The following is a 23,556-nucleotide window of genomic DNA, read 5'->3' on the forward strand; positions in this document are numbered from 1 at the left end:
CAGTGCTGGGGTCTCAGACGGAGCCACAGGTAGGACACATGGTGTTTGAGGAGTAAGTGGGTGGAGCACTGTTACCTCTGCTTGTACTTGTCCTCCACACACTCCACTTGGTGACACTCAAAGTGGTTGTGCCTTTGCAGATGCATTTCCTCCAGTTTGTGCTTTCCAGAGCAAGTGATTCGCATGTGTCGGTAGTGATGTTGCTTTTGTTCAGAGGCTTTCAAGGTGTAATTGAAGTGTTTCCTCTGCCCTCCTAGCGATCGCTTATCGTTGCAGAAGGGAGTACAGCATTTGCTCAGGGAGTGCTGTAACAAGCATGCAGACAATATAGCCCACCCATTTCAGTTGGTGTGCATGACCAGCGCCTTGGTACTGAAAATATTGGCCTGGGAGATGACATTTATATTGCTATGCCTATCCTGCCTATAGACTTGCAGATGTTTGCAAAGACAGCGCTGGTGATGATTGTGCAGAGATTTTGCAGTTTCTGCTGCGAACTGATGATTTACATTCATTAGAGCAGGTGTACCACTCTGTTTATTGAGTTTAAAAAATAGCAGCATCAAGTCCAAGAGGAAACAACTACAAATACATTTCTCTGGCCTTGGCGTCACATTATTGAAAAAGAGTCGAGTCATAAAATGCTTACTGCATTGGTACTGGACAACACCTGGTCTCGGCAGGGTAAGGCCATGCAGGTGGGACGCTGCAGGGTCAGGTCAGATCAGGTGAGGTCAGCTCAAGGGTAAATCTCCATCAACACATCTGGGAATTCCAGTAGGTCAGCCTCGCCAGCTGACTCTGCACCATCTTGACTTGATTCTTAATCTGTCGTCGGGTGAGTGGCCCAGAATCGGGTCAAAGTCTCTGGCTGGCTACCACCATCATTGGCCTCTTTTGTGGTAGCAATTGGTAATAACTGGTGGAAGATCAGTGCTTGTTAGTCTCCCTATTCTTCAGCAGAGCCTGATTCACTTTAAGACTGACAAAAGAAGTGAGATAAATACTTGCATTTGTTTAGGCTTTTCCTTAAGCTCAAAGTCCCAAAGTATTTTATCATGAAGTATTTTTGAGGTGTAGTCACTGTTGACAGAAAATTAATATGCAGTCTAGGAAACCCCAACACGACAGTAATTTGAAATTATGTACGTGTTCATAAGCAGGAAAAATTGTATTGTTTTGTCCCACAGTTTTAAAGCATGATACAGAATCTCAATAACAAATTATTAAAATAGATGCAGACTACATTAGAGCTTTGCAAATAATGATAAAATGGAAAAGGCATTTTGCCTTCAACTGCTCAAGTTATAATACAGGAATCTAAAGACATTTGTTATCCATCAAAGTGATGCACATAATGCATGAATAGAAATTATTTTGAGGAGTAACTAAACTAAAATTGTAACCATGCAAATTGAAGACAATACATTGGCTCACTCGTGAACTGAAAGTCTCCCATCAATCAAACTTGTTTTGTCTTGCTGCGATAAATATGATCAAATATTGAACAGGCTCCAATGTGGAGCGGCAGGCTGACAGGGAAGTATTCCAATTCAAGGGTGGATTATTGAAAGAATAAGGAAAAAGAATTGTTACATTGTTTCCTCTGTTCAGCCTACACTGTCTCTTTGGATAATCACACCAGTGTACAGGTCGAAGTTGTTCAGATCAATTACTCCTGTTGGCAGACAATGCATTCTGTTAAAATGTCTTGCTTAAAATAAATGAAATTAAGAAGAAAAATGTAGTGCAGGACAATTTGCATTCATATAGTACCTTCCATGACCAAAGTGCTTTGTGGTCAATGTTTTGATGTGTAGTCGCTGTTGCAATGAAAGAAGCATTGCACAATTTGCGCACAGGCATGTTCCACAAACAGCCAATGTTATAATAACCAGGGAATCTCATGTTATAATGAGAAGCGATAAATATTAGTGGCTAAAATACAGTGTGCATTAATGAATTTCCTGTTCATGTCAAAGCATATTTTGGTTTGCTTCTATTTTTTTGAAAGCGCAGTTGTGAATTATAGATATCTGGATGAAGATAACAGGCATCGCTTAAAAAAAAGGAAAACTGGATTGTTCAGCCAGCTTTTGCAAAATGGGATTCTGAACAACAAGCGAAGGTGAAATTGAAAAATAAATCTAAACTTAGAGTTGTTTAGTTGATCCAAAATACCATGGTAACCCTATTGGCTGTAGATCATAAAGTATTTATTACAAATACTGACATGGCAAATTCTGTTACGGGCCAAGAAAAAAATCAACATGTTCTAGTTCGAAAAACAACCATGACTTTTTTTCATTAGTTTTATTTTTCTTTTTTCTGGTGAAAAGGGAGACGCTTCCAAGATTTGATGTTGTGTTCCTTCCAATTCATCAGCGAATTGTTCTGTACTACAAACATTTTAATTGTCCTGCTGGAATAAAATTATTTATTTAATTAAGTGATTGAATATACAAATTATATTCACATTACAGTCTCTTTATTCCTCATACTACAATTAAATATTAACATCTGTTGGTTTATCCATTAAGAGCTAGAGGATAATATTGGAAACAATGTCCATCATTACCCTGGAGTTTGAGATGATGTGTTCATCCCATTGCGAGATAATATTCTCCTTTTTCATTGCAATCTTCCTTTTGTTCCATTGTTTCCCCTTGCTTTTACTTCTCTGGAGCTGTTACAATTTATTTGATTTTTGTCATATAAGTCTGTTAGTACTTGAAAGAGTTTATCAAACACTGAATTAGCTCTGCCCATTGGTATATAAAGAACTGTTACTGGGAGGAGCTAATCAGCATTTGTAGAGTTGTTAGGCTACGATAGATTGTTAATCAGTAGAATAATCAAAGCTTATGGGGAAAAAGGCATCATTATGAAAAGTTAAAGATTTTGATTAAAAGTATGCAAAATTCTCCAATGTGCCTGTCTGTTAGGCCCAGGTTAACACAAAGCATGCATCAGTTTTCTGTACTTAACAAGAGTTACTATTTATTACAGAGAAATAGGTTTTAGCTACAGAAAAACAATTATGAACCATGAGATATAACTCTACTAATTAAAACTCTAACCCTCCACTTCTAAAAATGCCACTAGCCGCATATACAGCCAGACATGCAGACCGATACATTAAAAAAAAATGCATTGACTGGAGGGAAAGACATTCCTTCATTGATCAGTGCATTGAGTGTAGGAGTTGGGAGGTCATGTCATGGCTGACCAGGTCATTGGTTACGCCACTTTTAGAATACTGCACTCAGTTATGGTCTCCCTGATGTTGGAAAGTTAAAAATCACGCAACTTTGTCCACCCAACACTGGCATCTTCAAAGCATGCTATTGGAAAGATGTTGTTAAACTTGAAAGAGGTCAGAAAATATTGACAAGAACGTTGCCGATATTGGAAAGTTTGAGGCGTGAACTTATAGGGGTTTATAAAATCATGAGGGGCATGGATTGGGTGAATAGCCAATATCTTTTTCCCAGGATAGGTGAAAGGGGAAAGATTTAAATGGGACCGGAGCGCCAACATTTTCATCCTGAGTGTGGTGCATGTATGGAACGAGCTGCTAGAGGAAGTGGCAAGGCCAATTACAATTATAGTATTTAAAAGGCATCTGGAGGAATACATGAATAGGAATGACTTAGTGGGATTTGGCAAATCGAACTTGATCAGTTTAGGAGACCTGGTCGGAGTGGATCCTTTTGGATCTGAATGGTCTGTTTCTGTGCTGTATAACTCCAAGACTCTATGGAAAGGCTTTGAATGGTCCCTGTACGTTAAGATAATCCTTTCCTGCTTGTCATATCCAGTTATTCTACAGTCTTACTTCCTTCACTTGATCGCATGGGGCACAGGATGAGTGTCTCACACTTGCAACATCTCAGATTTGTTGTTTTACAGCCACAGTTTACAGCGACCTATGAGGAAAAATAAAATGGCTAACCTCTGGTTTGAGATGTTTTCACTGCAGAGGGAAGCACAGCTCCTTCCTTTCCAGTGGTCCACTGGCTTCTCCTAAATATTTACACAGTGCCTGTTAGCAGGCAGAAAGCCTTTGGCATTTAAAACTTGTCACCAATCCCCAGACTAATCAGCTACGTATTGCCTGCCAAATATCCACTTATACACACTCTTGGCTCCAGACCATCTAAGACTCGACTTTCCCCACTGCTTGAATAAACAGCAGTGTTAACAGCACATGCATTGAGTCTAAAATAACTTGTTTTTAAAAAGTGCAATAATCTTTTCTACAGTCCTTGGTTTTTAAAAGTCATTTTTGCCATTTTAGTTCACGATCAAATATACAGAAAATAAGACTATACTGTCGTTACATGTTCTGACACTGAAAAATGTAATTTCTAAGTATGAAGTCGCATTCCATTGTAAAAATATACAGAAGAGAAAACCTTGTTATCGTTTAAAAGCTTCTGTTTTGCTATCCAAGTTTTTCATTTATATGCCTCCATACTTATTTATATTCCAGATCAAAATTTAAATATGACTTATAGCCCCTACTTATTGCTTCCTGTTTTGTTGTTTGTGAGAATGATTTGATCTGATTGACTGATTAGACCACATGCTACTTGCTTTGTGTTTGAACATGAAAGACCCTTCAGACAGATCCAGATCAAACTGATGTTATAATAAAGGATAGTTGCACTCCAGAACATGCTAAACAAAAGAAGCTGTTAGGGAAGCTCAGCATGTCTGGCAACATCTGTGAAGAGAAATCAAAGTTGATGTTTCAGGTCCATTGACCCCCCCCCCCCGCCTCCTTAGAACAGAAAATGCTAAACCTTGATGGGTCATTTATCTCAAGGTCAAAGCTTAGTGAAAATCCATCATAGATGTAATAACCTGAGATTTGAACACATGGAGAAAGAAAACAGGGTGGTTCCAAATTCAACACTTTGGATAACCTTGGGAGAACTAATTCCTACTTCTTTGATTTAAATCTACTTGGACCTGTACACTAGTTTGGCTTTCTCAGAAACATTCTCCCAGTGTCTGCGTGGGTATCCTCCGGGTGCTCAGGTTTCCTCCCACAGTCCAAAAATGTGCAGATTAGGTGAATTGGCCGTGCTAAATTGCCCGTAGTGTTAGGTGAAGGGGTAAATGTAGGGGAATGGGTCGGGGTGAGTTGCTCTTCGGAGGGTCGGTGTGGATTTGTTGGGCCAAAGGACCTGTTTTTCGATATTATCTACTCAACATGAAATGCTGGGCCATAGTTCCCCTTTCTGCACATCCATCCCACTGTATTGTTTTTGTAATGTTCCTAGATACTTTCTTGGCTTCAGTATCATTGACTGCTTTTGTAAATAGATGCTACTCTTCTTATATTATGGAGTGAACTTTCTTTCTGTCCAATATCCAGGTGAACTGTAGGAACACATTGAAATTGCGTTGGATAACTCTGACATTGTGCAGTGGCTACTAGAATTTGTCACATGTATAATGCATAAAATTAGGAAAAGCAAAAGGATAACTTAAGGAAAGATATAACAATTAAGGACTAAAAACAATGTATTCTGGTGGAGGCAGGAGACATAATGAGGTACTAAATGAGTATGTTGCATTTATCTTCATGGTTACTGCCAATGTTGTTGGAAAGAACAAAAACAGGATTAAATAAGTTGGTTGTACTCATCATGGAAATTCAGCTGTTCAATGTTATATATATATGCATTGGCTTTAATAGAGTTCAAGTTTAAGGACTCCATAACTGTGTGTGTCTATAATGTTGTGATTCTGCCTAGTTATTAGCCTGCTGTGGGTTTTCAAGATTCACACGCCACAGAATCAGTGTGCTTCATAACTTATACTGCACTTACTGATTTAAATAAACTAATCCATGGAGTTAAACAAACCTGATAAGCAATTGAGCATTAGGCTTTTAACATTAACATGACCTGAATAAGATGCATAATTAGTTACCGAGGGAAATAATGCTGGGAATTGCGAGGTTTCAAGTCACAGCTTTCTCATTCTACTTGGATGTGAGGTTAGGGCAGAAGCCTGGAGGATTCCGAACATCACGACTCTGTCCAAAGAAGAAGTGTTCTAAATGAAAGACTGCACCGATTTGTTACTGACTTGATTGAGTTTTTTGATGAAGTAATAAGAGGATTGCTAAGAATGCTGTTGTTCATTTGAGCTTTTAAATAGCTTTTAACAAAGTACCACATAAAAGATTGTTTGTAAAATTGAAGCTAATGGAATTTTAGAAGCAGAGGCAACGTGGATTTGAAATTAGCCAAGGACAGAAAGCAAAGGTAATGGTGATCAGTTTTTTTTACCAACAGGAGGACAATATGTAGTGATGTACCCTAACTGACAGTATTAAGTCTGCTACTCTTTTCATTATACATTCATGATCAGTATTTGTGTATACAGATTAGAGTCTCAAAGCTTGCCAATTATTATTAAATTTCGAAATGTTGGTACATTGTTCTTCAATGTTTCCTAAGTTAAAAAGTATTAGGTCCGGTGAAATGGGCAGAAACACGATAGATAAAATATACCATAGAGAATTGTAGTGATAGTGTTTTTTTACTAGGAAATAAGAACAGTGACATTAGATCCTAAATTATAAAGAGGGTGATGGAATAGAACTGCCTTTTGACATTCAATGGTGTTACCATCACTGAATCCCCTACAAGCAACATCCTGAGAGTAATCATTAATCAGAAACTCAGCTTTATTCACCATATAAATGCAGTGGTTACAATAGCAGGTCAGAGGCAAGGAATATCACAGTGAGTAACTCACCTCCTGACTTCCAAAAGCCTGTCCACCATCCACAAAGCACAAGTCAGGAGTATAATGAAATAATCCCCACTTGCCTGGATGATGTAGCCCCAGCAACATTCAAGAAGCTTGACACCATCCAGGACAAAGTAACCTGCTTGATTGGCACCACAGCCACAAGCAGCAACTCTCTCCACAACCAACGCTCAGTAGCAGTCGTGTGTACTATCTACAAGATGCAGTGCAGAGATTCACCAAAGATCCTCAAACAAATGGAACCCTTTTTCTATCTCGAGTCCATCTACCGGCAGCAACTCCAATGGCTTTCCAATCCAGATCATGAGAAAACTTTTAACTGTTTAGCCAAGGCTTAGCTTTGTTTTGGGGTTTTGCTGAGGGTTGACCTGGAGTCCTTCTGTTCAGAATAAGTCCTGAGTGAGGCTATGCAATTGCATTCACTTAAGTGGCGTTCCCCAAGTTCAGTCAAACTGGCGCAGGTGTCCACTTCCATTGGAATACCTTGTAACTCATATGCTCCACTTGGTGCATTTTCCAATGATAAAGCCAGTTGAGCTTCAGCTAGTAAGCACTAATCCCACATACCAAACATGGTGGCTCAGTGGTTAGCAGCGTTGCCTCACAGCATTGGGGTCCCAAGTTCGATTTCTGCCTTGGGCGACTGTCTGTGTGGAGTTTGCACATTCTCCCCGTGTCTGCATGGGTTTTCTCCGGGTCCTCCGGTTTCCTCCCACAGTCCAAAAATGTGCAGTTTAGACGAATTGGCCATGCTAAATTGCCCATAGTGTTGGATGCATTATTCAGAGGGAAATAATGGGTCTGGGTGGGTTACTCTTCAGAGGGTTGGTGTGGACTGGTTGGGCCAAAGGGCCTGTTTCCACACTGTAGGTAATCTAATATACAAGGGATTTTATATATTTTAATCTTTGAAGACTGTTAAATTGGCTTTTTAGAAGTTTGATTTTATCAATTGAGGAATAAAGTATAAAAACTATAAAGTATTGTTAACTCTCTATAAAACACTCCGTTTGGTCTGTCCTGGAATATCATATGCTATACTGGGCACCACACGTTTGGAATAATGTCAAGGCCTTTGGGAGTTACAAAAGAGATTCCCAGAACGAGACCAAGGATAAGAGTGTTTACATTTATGAAGGGATTGGAGGAACTGCAATCATTAACTTTAGATCTGAGAAAATTAAAGTCATAGAGTCATAAAGTGGGACTTCATGGCAGTGTCAAAAATGTTGAAAGCTTTTTGATGGAATATTGTTATGGACAGTTTTAAGGAATTTCCTTAAAGTTATTTGTGATCAATGTATTGATATGTGGATGTGTGGATTTCTTACCTTTGGAGTGAATCCATTTTAAACAACTATGCAGTAAAGCCTTTGGTACTTAAAAGGAATGATTAGCTTGTTTTATATGCTTGCTGCGTAAGTCACAAAAGAAAATACGCCATAGAGACACACATGTTCAAAAATTAATTATAGATGAAGATTAAAAGCAGGACTTATAAGAACTAATTAATAATTATTCTCAGTTTGATGTAAGCCCATTGTTGAGATATTATGTTATCTGAAATGAAGACTTTGGAACGGCATAGGTATCTCATCAGCTGTGATGGCTTCCACAATTGATCTATCAGAGATTGTGTGTTTTTAAAAGGTGGCTTATAGATGTGAAAGAGGGAGGAGAGTGCCAATAGCCAATCTTTGTTTCTGCTAAACAGCACGAGTGGCCCTGGTTGATTATAGCAAGCTAAGAACGAGGCTTATTGAACACCTTTTTCTCTTTCTCTCTCTCTCTCTCTACTTTCCCTGCTGCTGCGATTATGGTCTATCTCATGATACTTCACTGGCAAAAGTGTGTTTTTGTCACATTCCCTTGATTTTAAAAGACAAGTTCTTATCTGTTTTAAGAAGCCTGTGTTTATGGTGATATACACATCACCACAGCTTCCACTTTTTGATTTTTGATATACTACACAGATTGTGTAGTAACCAACTTGAACATCACTCTGTAACTGGCACTTTTGGCAGTTTAATTTTGTCACAGTTCCTTTCATTACATAACGCAGTCTTGCAGGGTGGACTTGACTGACACTGAATTTACTCTTTGTAAATTTGCCCTTTGGTAAACAAGAATCTGAGAATCTATAGCAAACTGCTATTGATAAACTTATGTGTACTGTCCAAGCTGACTTAACCACCATCCTAGCTGAAAACATCATCTCTTAAAAAACATTTGCATATATTTAGCACCCTAAATGCAATAAAATATTTTAAGGTATTTTATAACAGTATTAGAAAGGAGAAGTTGACATTACATCACATAAGAAATGACCAACAGCTTGATTCAATAGGCGGGTTTTAAGGAGTGAACTAAGGGAGAATAAATAATGGGAGATAAATAAAGACAGAATTCCAGAGCTTAAGGCATTGCAGGCTGAAGGAATAGCATCCATATTGAAGCAACTAGAATTGGGTTAGTTTCAGAGATCAGAATAAGAGGATTGCAGAACGTTTGGAGGCTTGTTGGGCTGGAGTAAATTACAAAGACAGGGAGAGGCGAGATTACGGAGGGACTTGAAAACAAGAATGGAACTTCAAAATAGGGGCATTCCTAAAACATGACCCAGTATTAGTCAGCAAACGCAGGCATCATGATTGACTGCTTTTTATGCAGGAAAGGAAGTAGGCAGCAGTGTCAATCTCATAAGGTGTAAAATGTTGGAAATTGACCCAAGTGTGTTAAAATAGGCAAATCCAGAAATGTTAAAGGTATAAATGAAAGCTCTAGCAGACTAGCTGGGGTAGGGGTGATATTGGGCAATGATTACAGAGGTGGAAATAGATGGTTGCATTGATGACAAGAATGGTCAGAAGTTCATCTCCGGATCACTTGTTAAGTTGTTAGCAATGAATGTGAAGAGTTTGGCTCAACCTCGGATAATTGTCTGGGAGGGCTATGGATTCAGTAGTTCAGAAGTAAAATAGAGGATTCCTGCTTACAATTCCCAACGATGGATCCAGTCTGGGCATTGGGAGTCAAGGAACAACATCTCATTGTGTAGTTCCAATGGCTTCACACAGTGGCTTCACTCTCCTTGATGTTTGATTGGAGGAAATTTCTGCTGGTTACGTTATTTACGTGAGTTAAGCAGTCTAATAAAAGACACTGGAGCATTCCTTCAATTCTTTACATAAGTGCCAGCCTAGATGAACTGCTTAAGACTCTGGAATGGGAGTGAGAATTCCACGTTCTGACTTAAAGTGAGGATGGCACAGGTTAACATATGTGAATATTGGTAACATGTTCAAACCCCCAAAGAAAACAAGTGGAATGAATTTACTGCCTTAATTTAAGATAAATGTGTTACAAAGAATTTACAACACAAAGACTGGCCATTTGATCCAGCTGACCTTCACACTGGCATTTACACTTCAAGCACCCAAACCCCAATATATGTCATTCCGTTCTCCCTTAACTACTCGATGCTAGTAAGCTTCACGTTCTAACCACTCCCTGGTTAAAGAAACTACTTCTGAATTTTCACCTTGATTACTGAGTGACCATATTTATGGTTCTTTTTTGGATTTTCCCACAAAGTAAAAGGAAACCTTTTATTCGGGCTCTACACAGCTCTGTCCTCTATCGAGAGCTGGAGGCTGTAATGACCTTCAGTTCTGGTATTATCCTTGTAAATGAATTTGCATCTTGCCCGGTGAGAGAATGCGAATTCTTAAATTGAAAAGGTGCCTGTAAACAAACCATTAGTCAGTTAACAGAAACTCAAACAATGCTTTGAAGGAACGGGCATACATCTTTAGCAAGTTGTTAATTATCGTGGTTAAATGTAACTCATGTTTACTCCTGATTGTGGTGCAACTTGTGTTTACTCGCTTGGAGACGAGTCCAGGCACGTCGTGTTTCAGCGGGCCCGGTATCCCCGGCCTCTCATTCTCCTGTTTACAGATTAGAAAGAGCCAAAGTCCGACCCGCCTCCTCCTCCCCTGACTTGACTTCCCTCCTTCGCTTCTCCCGGGGTATTGCTTCTCGCCTCCCGAACCGGATTCATTACCAACATTTCTGCATTACCAGCAATTCTGTCCGTCGGGACTTCCTCGCCTTGTCTCTCTCACCCCTGAAATATGGTGCTGCATCTACAATCCAACCTCACCCTTTCGCAGGGGGCCAGGCTGATGTTTTACGCCTTAACCCCCAGCGAAACCACATTCAAAGAAGTGGAGGAGGTCCAGGACTATGTCCAGCAGGTGAGCTGCCCAGTTTGTCTCCTTCTGGCTGTCAGCTTTCGCCTAAGGAACTCCTATTCCGAAGCAAGTTTCATGAACAGCACTTCCGGGACCACAGAAGGCCACATATTTCCTTTCTAAATACAGCTTGCCGGATATCTGATCCGGGTTGGGGTTAACTAAATAACCGGGCAGATATACCGGACTCTGCTGGTAATAGTGCACGATAGTATATACATGTGACCAGTCAGTAAGGGGTTGAACTTATATGATAAAATGTGGAACTAGCTAAAATGATTTTATCAAAGCCCCTGGATACCGATACCTTGTGATATCTGACACTTTACCATTCCCATTCTTGTTTCTTTGCCTTTGGGCGACAGGTGCACAGTGAGAGTTGGACAACGCAATGTGATATCAATGAATACTGAATCATATTGTTAGAGCACAAGTGAAATCATAATTTATTGCATCACTTGTTTTAGCTGCAAATCAGTGGTTACTAACTTCTGAACCCGTCTGCCTCCTGTCATTGATGCATACCCAATTTCTGTATTCTGGAAAGTACATTCAAGTGCACTTCTAGATTGGATTATTATTACAACAGTATAATTGCTGGGGGTTTGCAGTAGCAATAACAGATCTATGCTTCGGAACTCTACATTTGAACCCTGCAAATCAGGCGTTCATCACATCACAGTACTGAAATGAAGTCACAAATGACCTCCCATTTCACAATGACAAGCATAAATTATATGTCCTTGCCCATCTCTGCAATCTTTCACGTGGTTAATCATGAAATTTTGCTGCAATATTTATTGGTTAATGTTCAGCTGGATGAGTTTCCATTTGGCTGTTTGCAATTTTATCTGCTTACTTTTAACCAGCAAATTATCTGCAATAATTATTCATCCTGTTCTCATGCCATTTCTTTTATTCCTTGGTCCTGTCCTATTTTTCACCTTTTAAGTGGCTCCTGACTGTCAGTTTTCACATGGACACTAGTAAAACACAGCTCAGCTTCCTCACAATGTATTTTGACTCTTTCACTGTCTCTAAATGATCAAATTGCTCGTCTGACATCCAGTGCTGGATGAGCATAAATTGCCTCCAATTAAATATTTAGTAGACCAAATCCATTGTTTAGTCTTTTGCCACAAACATTGTTCACTAATCACCACCTCCAATTCTCTACCTCGCAGTTCCCTGAGCATGAACAAGATTGTTGGAAATCTTTAATGTTATATTTAATGTTCCGATGCATCTTACCACACATCTGCACCACTACTAAGATTTGTTTCTAACCATGTAACATCACCTCATTCCTGATGAAGGGCTCCTGCCAGAAACACTGATTTTCCTGCTCCTCGAATGGTGCCTAACCTGCTCTGCATTTCCAGCACCACTCTAATCTCCAGTATCTGCAGTCCTCACTTTTGCCTAGTTACTTATGTCTGCTGGTTTGCTGACCTATGCTGGCTCTCTCTCTCGAGCAGGTAGTATCTCAATTTTAACCTTCATGTTTTTGTTTACATATACCTCCACAGCTTTGACCCCCAGCCCTCTACCTTATTTAAAACTTTTCATTTTTGTTTATATATACCTCCATAGCCTTGATGGAGATATGTGTAAACAAAAATGTGAAGTCTAAATGTGTTTGCAAATCTGAAAATAAGTTTCACTGATTTTCCTCAGTGGTGATTGGTATTCGAGCAGCACAGTGGAGGTGGAATATATTCTTAAACTTCTTTGGATAGAATTGCACAATAGCCAACTGGGTTACATTGTTTACACTTCTCTAAGCATAAATGATCAAGCTAAATTTGAAGACAAATGCAAACTGAAATCACAACTTGGAGATGCCGGTGTTGGACTGGGGTGTACAAAGTTAAAAATCACACAACACCAGGTTATAGTCCAACAGGTTTAATTGGAAGCACACTAGCTTTTGGAGCGATGCTCCTTCATCAGGTGATAGTGGAGGGCTCGATCGTAACACAGAATTTATAGCAAAAATTTGCAGTGTGATGTAACTGAATTATACATTGAAGAATTGATTGTCTGTTAAACCTTTCATCTGTTAGAATACAGTGATAGTTTCACTTCTTTCATGTGTAAATCATAAAACCCTTTTTTTAAAAGTTGCATTCTCGGGTTAGCTGTTAACAATGGTGTTAACTAGACAATATGTTGAAGATGTTAGCCCCCTGTGTTCTCTGTCTATGCCATGATATTTAGATTGTTATCTCACTTTTTAGATTGGAATCAGAGTTTTACATAAATTCGTGCAGTTTTTGAGCTCAGAGTACTACTTGAATGTATGTGGTTTTTGAGCAAAGAACAAAAAAATTCACCACACAAAATATGTGTGCATGTAGGTCTGTGTGTGTGTCTGTCTGGGGTGGGGGTTGAGAGTGTGAGAAAGTGTGTGTGTGTGTGTGTGTGTGTGTGTGTGGAGTGTCTTAAGTCTGTGAGGGGGTGTCTGTGTCCGTGTCCGTGTCCGTGTAGTGCAATAGTGATCACCTGTCCTGTGACATGAACCCAAGGTTCTGGTTTAGGCCCTCCCTATGGGTACCGAACTTAGCTATCAGCCTCTGCTCGGCCACTTTCCTCTGCTGCCTGTCCCGAAGTCCACCTTGGAGGATGGTCACCCGAAGGTCCGAGGCTGAATGTCCTGGACCACTGAAGTGCTCCCCAACTGGGAGGGAACCCTCCTGTCTGTTGATTGTTGTGCGGTGCCCATTCATCCGTTGTCATAGTCTTTGCTTGGTTTCCCCAATGTACCATGCCTCCGTGTTGGGGTACACTTCAGTGGTCCAGGACATTCAGCCTCGGACCTTCGGGTGACCATCCTCCAAGGTGGACTTCGGAACAGGCAGCAGAGGAAAGTGGCCGAGCAGAGTCTGATAGCTAAGTTCGGTACCCATAGGGAGGGCCTCAACCGGGACCTTGGGTTCATGTCACATTACAGGTGATCACCATTGCAGGACACGGACACAGACACCCACATATACCCCCACACGTGCACCCCCTCACAGACTTAAGACACTCCACACACACTTTCTCACACACGCACACACACTTTCTCACACACACACACACACACACTCTCTCACACTCTCAACCCCCACCCCAGACAGACACACACACAGACCCACATGCACACATATTTTGTGTGGTGAATTTTTTTGTTCTTTGCTCAAAAACCACATACATTCAAGTAGAACTCTGAGCTCAAAAGCTGCATGAATTTATGTAAAACTCTGATTCCAATCTAAAAAGTGAGATAACAATCTAAACATCAGGTCATAGACAGAACACAGGGGGCTAAAACCTTCAAAATATTGTCTAACTATCACCATTGTTAACAGCTAACCCGAGAATGCAGCTTTTAAAAAAAGGGTTTTGTTGATTTACACATGAAAGAAGTGAAACTATCACTGTATTCTAACAGATGAAAGGCTTAACAGACAATCAATTCTTCAATGTATAATTTCAGTTACATCACACTGTAAAGTTTTGCTATAAATTCTGTGTTACGATCGAGCCCTCCACAATCATCTGATGAAGGAGCATCGCTCCGAAAGCTAGTGTGCTTCCAATTAAACCTGTTGGACTATACTCTGGTGTTGTGTGATTTTTAACTTTGAAATCACAACATTTCCCAACCTTTCGTAGTTCCAGTTGAGAATCAAAGATTAACGAACTGTTCACCGAAGGTTTCAATGCCTACTTATTTTCTTTGTTTGTGCAAATTAAGTCGAATCAAAAGCTATAGAAGCAGCTACCACTAATACAGTATTGCTGTTTTATGTATTATGTAGGTATCACGGGGTTGACTTCTTAGGAAAATGCTTTCAACAACTACAGTCAAATGCAAAATGTGGCAATGCAAGCCTTTTGCTATTGTATGTGTCCCTCTGTCCAACAAATCCATCAATTTTCAGGCCATTCGAAAATAGGACTGTTGCCTTGTATATAAAAAAAATCACATGCCTGCAGAGCTTTTCTGTCAAATGGGAAATGAAACGAACATCCAGATTATGCAACCAATTGTAAAGTAAGGAAGCTTGCTGTTCATTTTTCTTAAAGATGTTCTTTTATTTTCCTGGATTAGAGTAGCAACTTAACTGCAATTGGAAAACCAATACATTGCACTGCCTTCTATGGAGATTCAGGGATCAACGCAAACAAACTACGTAAGAATGTAAGAAATAGGAGGAGGCTCATTCAAACCCTCAACCATTCAGGAAGATTTTCCAAATTTTCTGCATCAACTCCACTTTTCTGCTCATGGCATACCCTTAGAGTCCACTAGTGTCCAAAAGTCTTTTGGTCTTTGATTTCAATACACTCAGTGACCAAACCTCCAGAACCCTGTAGGGAGTTCCAAATGATCATGAATGTCTATGAAGAAATTTTCTGCACATACCAGCAAATAATCTGGTAGAACTATAATAATTCCATTGAGAAGTTTACTTGAATGTACTTTTTCAGCTGACAGAAATTGGTGTGTGCATCAATGAAATGAGGCAGGTGGGTTTAGAAGATGGTAACCATTGTGATTTATGCCATTGTGTAAAATTTGAGTACATTATTGTATCTTGCAGCTGAAACATGTGATGCAATAAATGATGGTGTTGCTTGAAGTCTAACAGCATGATTCAGTATTCATTGGCATCCCATGGCAGAGTAAGTGGAGTTGTCCATCTCGGTTTTCACCCAATGACAAGAAACAAGCAACTTTGGCTGCCACTCCTGGTTTCACCTCAGCACCTATATTGTCAAATCCTCTAAGTACTTTTCATGTTTCATTAAGATTACCTTTTGTTCTTCTAAACTCCAGAGAATACAGTAGTGCAATTGGAGTAAGAAAGAGTGACAAAAAGAGAAATTGCTGGAGAAACTCAGTAGGTCTGGCACCATCCTGAGGAGAGAAGGTTCTGATGAAGGGTCACTGGACTTGAAACATTAACTCTGCTTTCTCTTCACAGATGCTGCCAGATCTGCTGAGTTTCTTCAGCAATTTCTATTTTTGATTCAGATCTTCAGCATCCACAGTTCTTTGTTTTACCAAAGTAAATAGTTTTGCTGCAATTGTACAGAGGTGAGCCTGAACCTGAATTCTGTGTGCAATATTGGTCCCCATGCCTGAGGAAATATGTACCAGCCTTAGATGGGTGCAGTGAAGTTACACTAGATTTTTCTGAGGATAAGACGGGAAATTTAATAGTATAAAATAGAATAGTACTTTCTAGAGCTTAAAAGAATAAAAGATGATATGATTAAAACCTATGATGCTCTGACATGGCTCGACAGGATTGATGTGAAAGGCTGTTTTTCTTGCTGGAGAGCCTAGAAGTAGAGGACACCGTTTCAGGAGCGGGCGACAAAAACAACCCACAGCAGCTGGAATCCGAAGTAGACAAACAGGAGACTGGAAGAACACAGCAAGCCAGGCAGCATCAGGAGGTGGAGAAGTCAACGTTTTGGGTATAACCCTAGTCCGGTTATACCCAAAACATTGACTTCTTCACCTCTTTATGTTGCCTGGCTTGCTGTATTTTTCCAGCCTCTTGTTTATCATCAATTCAGGTGCCGTGGCTTGCTGTTTAGCGCTGAGATGCAAATTTTATGTTTCAGCTGGAGAGTTGTGAATTATCAGAAACTTTTACATCAGCAGGCCATAGTTGCCGAGTCATTGCATTTATTTAAGGTTCGGATTGATGGATTTCTGACTTCTAAAGGGAGATCAAGAAGGAGAGAGATTGAGCAAGCAAATGAATAACTGACCAACTGTTGGATGTTTCAAAACACTTATCAGCCACCAAAGTACTTCTGAAGTGTCGTCACTGTTTTTGTGACTACCAGTCTCTTCCCAGCAAACCACAATTTCCAGTGTGACAATAGTCAGAATTTTATTGTGATGTTGTTTGAAAGATTGACATTGGTCAGGATACTAGGGATTATTCCCTTCATCAACTTCAAAATGGTGGCAAGGGATCTTTCACCTCCATGTGAGAGAGCTGCCAGGGCCTAGATCATCTTGTATGGGGGACAATTTCAAAGACTGCAAATTGTGTGATACTGGGAGTCATTGTAAACTGTGAGCAGGACAATTTGGAACCCTTAAAGGTCACAGGCATGTTTGTGGAGTAAGAGGACAAGTAGTAGATTAAGTTCAATGCAGCAAAGTGTGAAATGATGCACTTCAGGAGGAAGAACATGGACAGACAATGTAAAATAGGGACATAGTTCTAAAGGGGGTGCAGGAGCAGAGGAATCTGGATGTATATATGTACTGATTGCTGAATATAGCAGAAACGGTGGAAAACATGATTAACAAGGAATATAGTAATATAAAAGGTGGTGCTGAACTTGTATTAACACTTATTAGATCTCACTTATTAGGCTATATAATATGTAGAGTTCTGGGCACCACATTACAGGAAAAATGGAAACAAATGCAGAAGAGATTTATAAGAATGCATTCAGGTCAGAAACGTCAGTAATGAGAATAGACTGGAGAAGCTGGGACTGTTCTCCTTAGAGGGCAGCAGGCTAAGAGCAGATCTATTCAAAATTGAGGGGGCTGCAGTGAATAAATATGAAGAAACTAACCTCCCTCATAAAATGATCAAGAATGTGAGGTCAGAGAGACCGATTTAAAGTGATTTGCAAAAGAAGCAAATGGAATGTAAGGAAAGTTTTTATTTCTTCTCACCATTGTGCTTCAGTTCTGGGATGTATTGCCCGGAAGTGTGATGGAGGCAGGTTTACAATTGAGGCATTCAAGATGACATCAGATCGTTATGTAAATCGAAACAATGTGTAAGAGTACAATGAAAAGACAGGAGAATGGAGCCAAGTCATGACGCTCATTTGGAGAGCCAGTGTGGACACAATCGACCAAATGGCCTTGATCTGTACTATAACACCTCCTGTAACTCTGAAAATCTGAGGATGCAGACATGGACTCAAGAGGACTTTGTTAACTTTTAGTACCATTTTCTTTACTGATAACTATGTTAAGTACTTCATTCTCATTAGATCTTTGTGCCTGGACTTTCAGTCAGGTCATTTCCCAAACTGTCACAAACTGAATCTGGAAGCAAAGTTGCCTGGAAGGTTGGATTTTCATTCTAGGGTGATAGATTGTCTTGCATGTGGGCCAGGGACAATAAAAGGAGAGCGGAGGATGCTGGGTGGGCTTTACTGTCCTGATCTAGTGCACTCACACTGTGTTGAAGTGTAATAAAGGAAGAATAAAGCAGAAAACATTCCTCCAGATCTCTCTTGCCACATCTCTTCCTGTCACACACTTGGTAGGACCCATCCTGCCACCTCATGCTTTTCATGCTAAATAATACCCCACTACCAACCTACCCCATGTCTCCTCATTCTCATAGAATCATGATGAATTGATGAGATACAATACAGTTCTCTAAAATAACATTCTAAATGTGTCTTGCAGACCTCATTATAATACAAAAAGTGCACACATTCACAAAAATCTCATTATTGTATTTACAATCCTTCCACTGTATTGTCTCTCGTGGTACATTCATTACAATTAACCATTCCACAATTAACAGTCTATGACCACTTTTAGCTGCCAAGCAACTGGGAAATGGCAGCACTTTATTGTGATATGGATGTTTGTAAAATCAAGCATGCAAAATTAGTTCAATAATGGAAAACATTGGGCTTGGTTAAATATCAAGTGACAATTTTTTTTACACTCTAAACTTTTTTTTCAAAGATTTAAAGGGCAGAACCTTTAAATGGTTTAACACTTTTGATAGGTTCGTTTGACAGCTCCTCTTGACACTTTTGACAACTCTCTTGTCATCTCCCTTTGAAACATCCTCTTGACAGGTGCTCTTGACAGTTTTGATGATTGATTTTTGACAGGTCTTCATTGACAGTTCCAATAAGGTTGTCAATCATGAGTTTATGCACTTTTATGTGCACTTTTAATGGCCTCAGAAGGCACTTTAACTCCCCAAAGTGCATCTGACTTCTCCTAGAAGTGTCCTAGGATCAGATCGATGTGTTTATGACTTGTGACTTTTTTAGCTTTCCTTTGACAAAACAGCAGACACAATTTTAGTCTACTTAAATATTTGTACTCGTTAGGATTGCATTCAGATTGGAGTTATGAAGAAGTGTTCCACTTGAGAATTTTCTCTGACATTTATAATGAGATACAGGCATCTATTAAATTATTTGTATTGCTGCCTGACAGGACCAATGGTTGAATTCCATGATGTTTTAAAAGGTCAATATATCCATAAGTAATTTGCGGTTGTGATCTGTTGTCATGACATCTGCTTCCTCAAAGTTGTCGCAACTGTACTGTATGATCACTCCAACCACAGGACAGGATAAGGATAGTGTTGTCGGTGATTGTACAGATCTCCAAGGTCCTCAGTTTCTCGTGAAATTTGGACCTGGTGCCATTACAAACATTCCTCAGTTTGCCCATGCAGTTGATGTGTGGTCACGACAAGGCCATTGTGTTGGCGAATTCCCATTATCTTGGGCAGCAGTCGCAATGCTGTCATCCTGCAGCAGCCAGCTATTCCAGCCATCATTTGAGCCATTGTGTTGCTTGAGAGGATGGCTGCATTGTCAGATGAGCTACTGGCTGTACATGATGCTGATCAGCTTTGTTACCCCACCAGATATAAACAGCACTACTATAGTGAGAAGCATGTTGCAGCAAAGAGGGTAAGGGAGCAGACCATTGATGTCCCGAAACGATGGACTCACCTTCGGTGCAGCCTGTGCAAAACCTGTTTCAACTGATATAAAAACAGTGTTGGAAAAAAAGCTCAGCAGGCCTCGCATCATCTGCAGAGAGAAAAGCAAAGTTAATATGATTCTTTGGAAATTTTTAATCCTTGAGAAACTAAAATGAAGTAGGAAAGCAGTGTTGGTCGAAATAATAGGAAGGGAGAGGCTAGATTAGTTAGGTAGCGTCAAATTAAGAAAAAGAATGGTGTGATTGATCAGAGAAAAGGAATGTGACACAAAGTAGAAAACTAGGCATTTTCTTAGTTTTAACAGGGAACATTTAGCTGACCAGAGCGTGTATACGTGGGATATTTTGAACAGAAGCCTGAAATGAAAGCAATTCTTGAAGAAATTCCATCAGTCTTGCACACTGTTCTAATCCTAGCTGGTGGTAATACTGGATAAGTCAGAACCCAGTGTGGAATTTGCCCTGATAGATCATGACTTTTTTGCAATTTGCTTACTGGGATGATCAGTCAATCAACATATTCAAAAAATGATGTGGAGATCCTCCAAAAACACTGCTAATCAACCTTTTAACAAAAAAAATCAGTTTATTATGTCCCATAAAACATGAGCATGCTATGAATGATACAAGAATTAGTTGATTGAGTTTTATTGTAAATACCAATTAAATTCCAACTTTTTTAGTGTAATGTAACATTACAACTACACAAACTACAGTGAAATGCATTTCTTCTTTTAACGTTCCTTGTTGCCATAGCTGCGCTTGGTTTCTTTCAGGCAAAGTTCTGCATTCACTTGATGGCTAATTTATTTAATTGCTCTCTCTTTATTAGACCCTTTACACATTTTTTACACAGCCCACTTACTCATTAACATATGTTGCCTAAACTCATGCGTTCAACAGTTTTGTAGGCTGTCTTCCCTGACACGTTGGACTCTTCTGTTTCTGGAACTTTTCACTTCCTAATTTCTAAGCTACTCAGAACTTCTTTTCTTCTGCCTCATTGTTTTGGAAAGTGCTAACCTACATTGCTGATGTTATAGGCCTTCTTCTCTGAGGACCTGCTTGTCTCTAAACTAAACTTGCTTACTCACTGATCTTCTCGATAGTTCTGACTTCCTAAACACTTTTTGTTATAGTCATATAAATCTACAGTACGTAAAAGGCCTTTTGGACCATGATGTCTGTGCTGGTCAAAAACAATCACCTAGCTATTCTAATCCAATTTTCCAGCATTTGGCCATTACCTTGTATGCCTTTGCATCACAAGTGCACATCTAAATATCTCTAAAATATTAAGAGGTTTCTGCCTCTACCACCCTTTTTAGGAAGTGATTTGCAGAAACCCACACCCTCTCAGTGAAAATATTTTTCCTCAGTCCCATTCTAAACCTTTCCCTTGCTTTAAATCTATGCCCCAGAACATCGATCCCTCCATGTGGAAAGGTCTCTTCCCATCTATTGGATAATGCCACTCTATAATTTTATACATCTCAACCATGCCCCATCCTCTGTCTCTTCCATTCCAAGGAAAACAACCCCAGTCTGTTCAATGTCTCTTCATTACCAAGTTCTCCAACCTGGACAAAATCCTGGTAAATCTCCAGTGCAATCACATCCCGTCTATAATGTGGATTCCAGAACTGCACACAATACTTTAGCTGTGGCCTAATCAACAGTTATAGTTTATACGGTTCCAGAATAATCTCGCTGCTCTCAAACTTTCTTCCTCGGTTAATAAAGGCAAATATCCCATATGCCTTCTGAACCATTTTATCTCCCTGCCCCTTTTAATTAAAGGGATCTGTGAATGTGCACACCAAGGTCTCTCTGATCCTCGGTGGTCCCCAGGATTCCACCTTTCATCAAAAATTCTCTTGTTTGTCCTCCCAAGTCCATTACCTCAAACATATCTGGATGGAATTCCAGTTGCCACTGATCAACCAGTCTGAGTTATCTATATCCTTCTATAATCTAAGGCTGTCCTCCTCATTATTTACCACCCTACCAAGTTTTGTATTAACCAAGAACTGACTGATCAACTCTCCTACGTTCAAGTTTCTTTGTCTCTATTTCCCTCTGTCTTTGGATATCTTGTTGCTAGGTAACAGCCCAATGCCTTTTCTCGGTTCTATTCTTTGTTTTCTAAAACACTGAACTATTCACTTCAAGAGATTTATTTAAAAATTTTATCTAAGTGCATGTCAGCATTTATCCAGATGAACCAGCACCACTCTCCAAAATAAAAAAAATGAATCTAAATGTGTAACACAATCCAGAAATTTACATCAAAGTTAAAGCATGCACGTGCTGACATAAGTTTCCAGCTAACTTATGAATGTTCATCAATAGTGCTGCAGCATTGGTTAGTTCTCAAAATATTTTGAAATATTGTAGCTGAATGCTTCAAAATGCATCACTGTCCTCAAGTTAAGAAAACTATTTGGTTTGATAACTTTTTATTAACTCCCGGACTTCACTGACTGGCTAGCATTTATGTCTGTTCCTAGTTGCCCTTGAGAAGGTGGTGGTGAGCTGCCTTCTGGAACCACTGCAGTTCCTATAGGTAGACTCACAATTCTCTTAGGATTGTGACCCAACGACACTGAAGGAATGGTGATCTATTTCCAAGTCAGGATGGTGAGAGGCGTGGAGGGGAGCTTGCAAGTGGTGGTGTCCCAAGTGTCTGCTGCCCTCTTCCTTTCAGGTGGAAGTTGTCGTAGTTTTGGATGATGTTGGCAAAGTAACCTTGGTGAATTTCTGCAGTGCATCTTGCAGATGGTAGCCGTAGTGTGTACTTGTTGTGGAGAAGGAATAGATGGTTATGGATGTGGTGTCAATCAAGGGAGCTGCTTTTTCCTGGATGGTGAGAAGCCTCTTGAGTGTTTTTGGCGCTGTACTAATCTAGGCAAGTGGGGAATATTCCATCACAATCCTGGCTTTTGCCTTGTAGGTGGTGCACAGGCTTTGAGAACTCAGAGGAGAGTTACTCGCTGCAGTATTCCTAGCCTCTGACCTACTCTTGTAGCCACTGTGATTATGTGGTGAGTCCAGTTGAGTTTCTTGTCAAGGGTAACCTCCAGGATATTGACAGAGGGATTCGCCATTGAATATCAAGTGGCAGTTGGTTAGATTCTGTCTTATTGGAGATAATCATTGGCATTTGTGTAGCATGAATGTTACTTGCCATTTGTCAGCACAAGCCTAGATAATATTCAGATCCTGTTGCGTATGAACCTGCTTCAGTATGTCAGGAGTCACATAGGATGATGAACATTGTGCAGTCATCATCGAAAAGTGTGGTGCTGGAAAAGCACAGCTGGTCAGTAGGCATCCAAGGAACAGGAGAGTTGACGTTTTGAGCTTAAGCTCTTCGTCGAGGTTATGCCCAATATGTTGACTGTCCTCCGCCGATGCTGCTTGACCTGCTGTGCCTTTTCCAGCGCCACACTTTTTTCGATTCTGATCTCCAGCATCTGCAGTTCTCACTTTCTCCTCCATTGTGCAATCAATAGCAAACATCTCTACTTCTGACCTTATGCTGGAAGGAAGGTCATTGAAAAAAGAGCAAAAGATGGTTGAGCCGAGGACACTACTCTGAGGAACTCCTGCAGAGATGTCCTGCAGCAGAGATGACTCCCCTCCAACAATCACAACCCTCTTCCTATGTGCAAGTATGAATCCAACCAGTGAAGACTTTGCCCCCGATATCCATTGATTTCAGTTTTTCTGGGGCTCATTGATGCCACGCTTAGT

At 40.0% G+C, this 23,556-nt stretch overlaps 1 protein-coding gene and 1 long non-coding RNA gene across 2 annotated transcripts in view; one reads left to right on the top strand and one right to left on the bottom strand.

Annotated features, from left to right (window-relative positions):
* Window positions 1–2,194: 2,194 nt before the first annotated feature.
* Window positions 2,195–10,991, bottom strand: LOC140480475 (uncharacterized). Its single transcript, XR_011961304.1, has 3 exons — window positions 10,879–10,991; window positions 3,956–4,026; window positions 2,195–2,422 (listed from the first exon to the last, which is right to left on the bottom strand). It is a non-coding gene; the product is annotated as an uncharacterized lncRNA (long non-coding RNA).
* The window catches only part of agmo (alkylglycerol monooxygenase), a 365,321-nt gene continuing 352,696 nt past the window's right edge, over window positions 10,932–23,556 (top strand). Inside the window, exon 1 of the mRNA XM_072575376.1 lies at window positions 10,932–11,054. Within this exon, the coding sequence (XP_072431477.1) occupies window positions 10,932–11,054 (123 nt within the window). The remainder of the gene's footprint in view (window positions 11,055–23,556) is intronic.

This window comes from Chiloscyllium punctatum, chromosome 8 (assembly GCF_047496795.1).
Source record: "Chiloscyllium punctatum isolate Juve2018m chromosome 8, sChiPun1.3, whole genome shotgun sequence".
Lineage (NCBI taxonomy): Eukaryota > Metazoa > Chordata > Chondrichthyes > Orectolobiformes > Hemiscylliidae > Chiloscyllium > Chiloscyllium punctatum.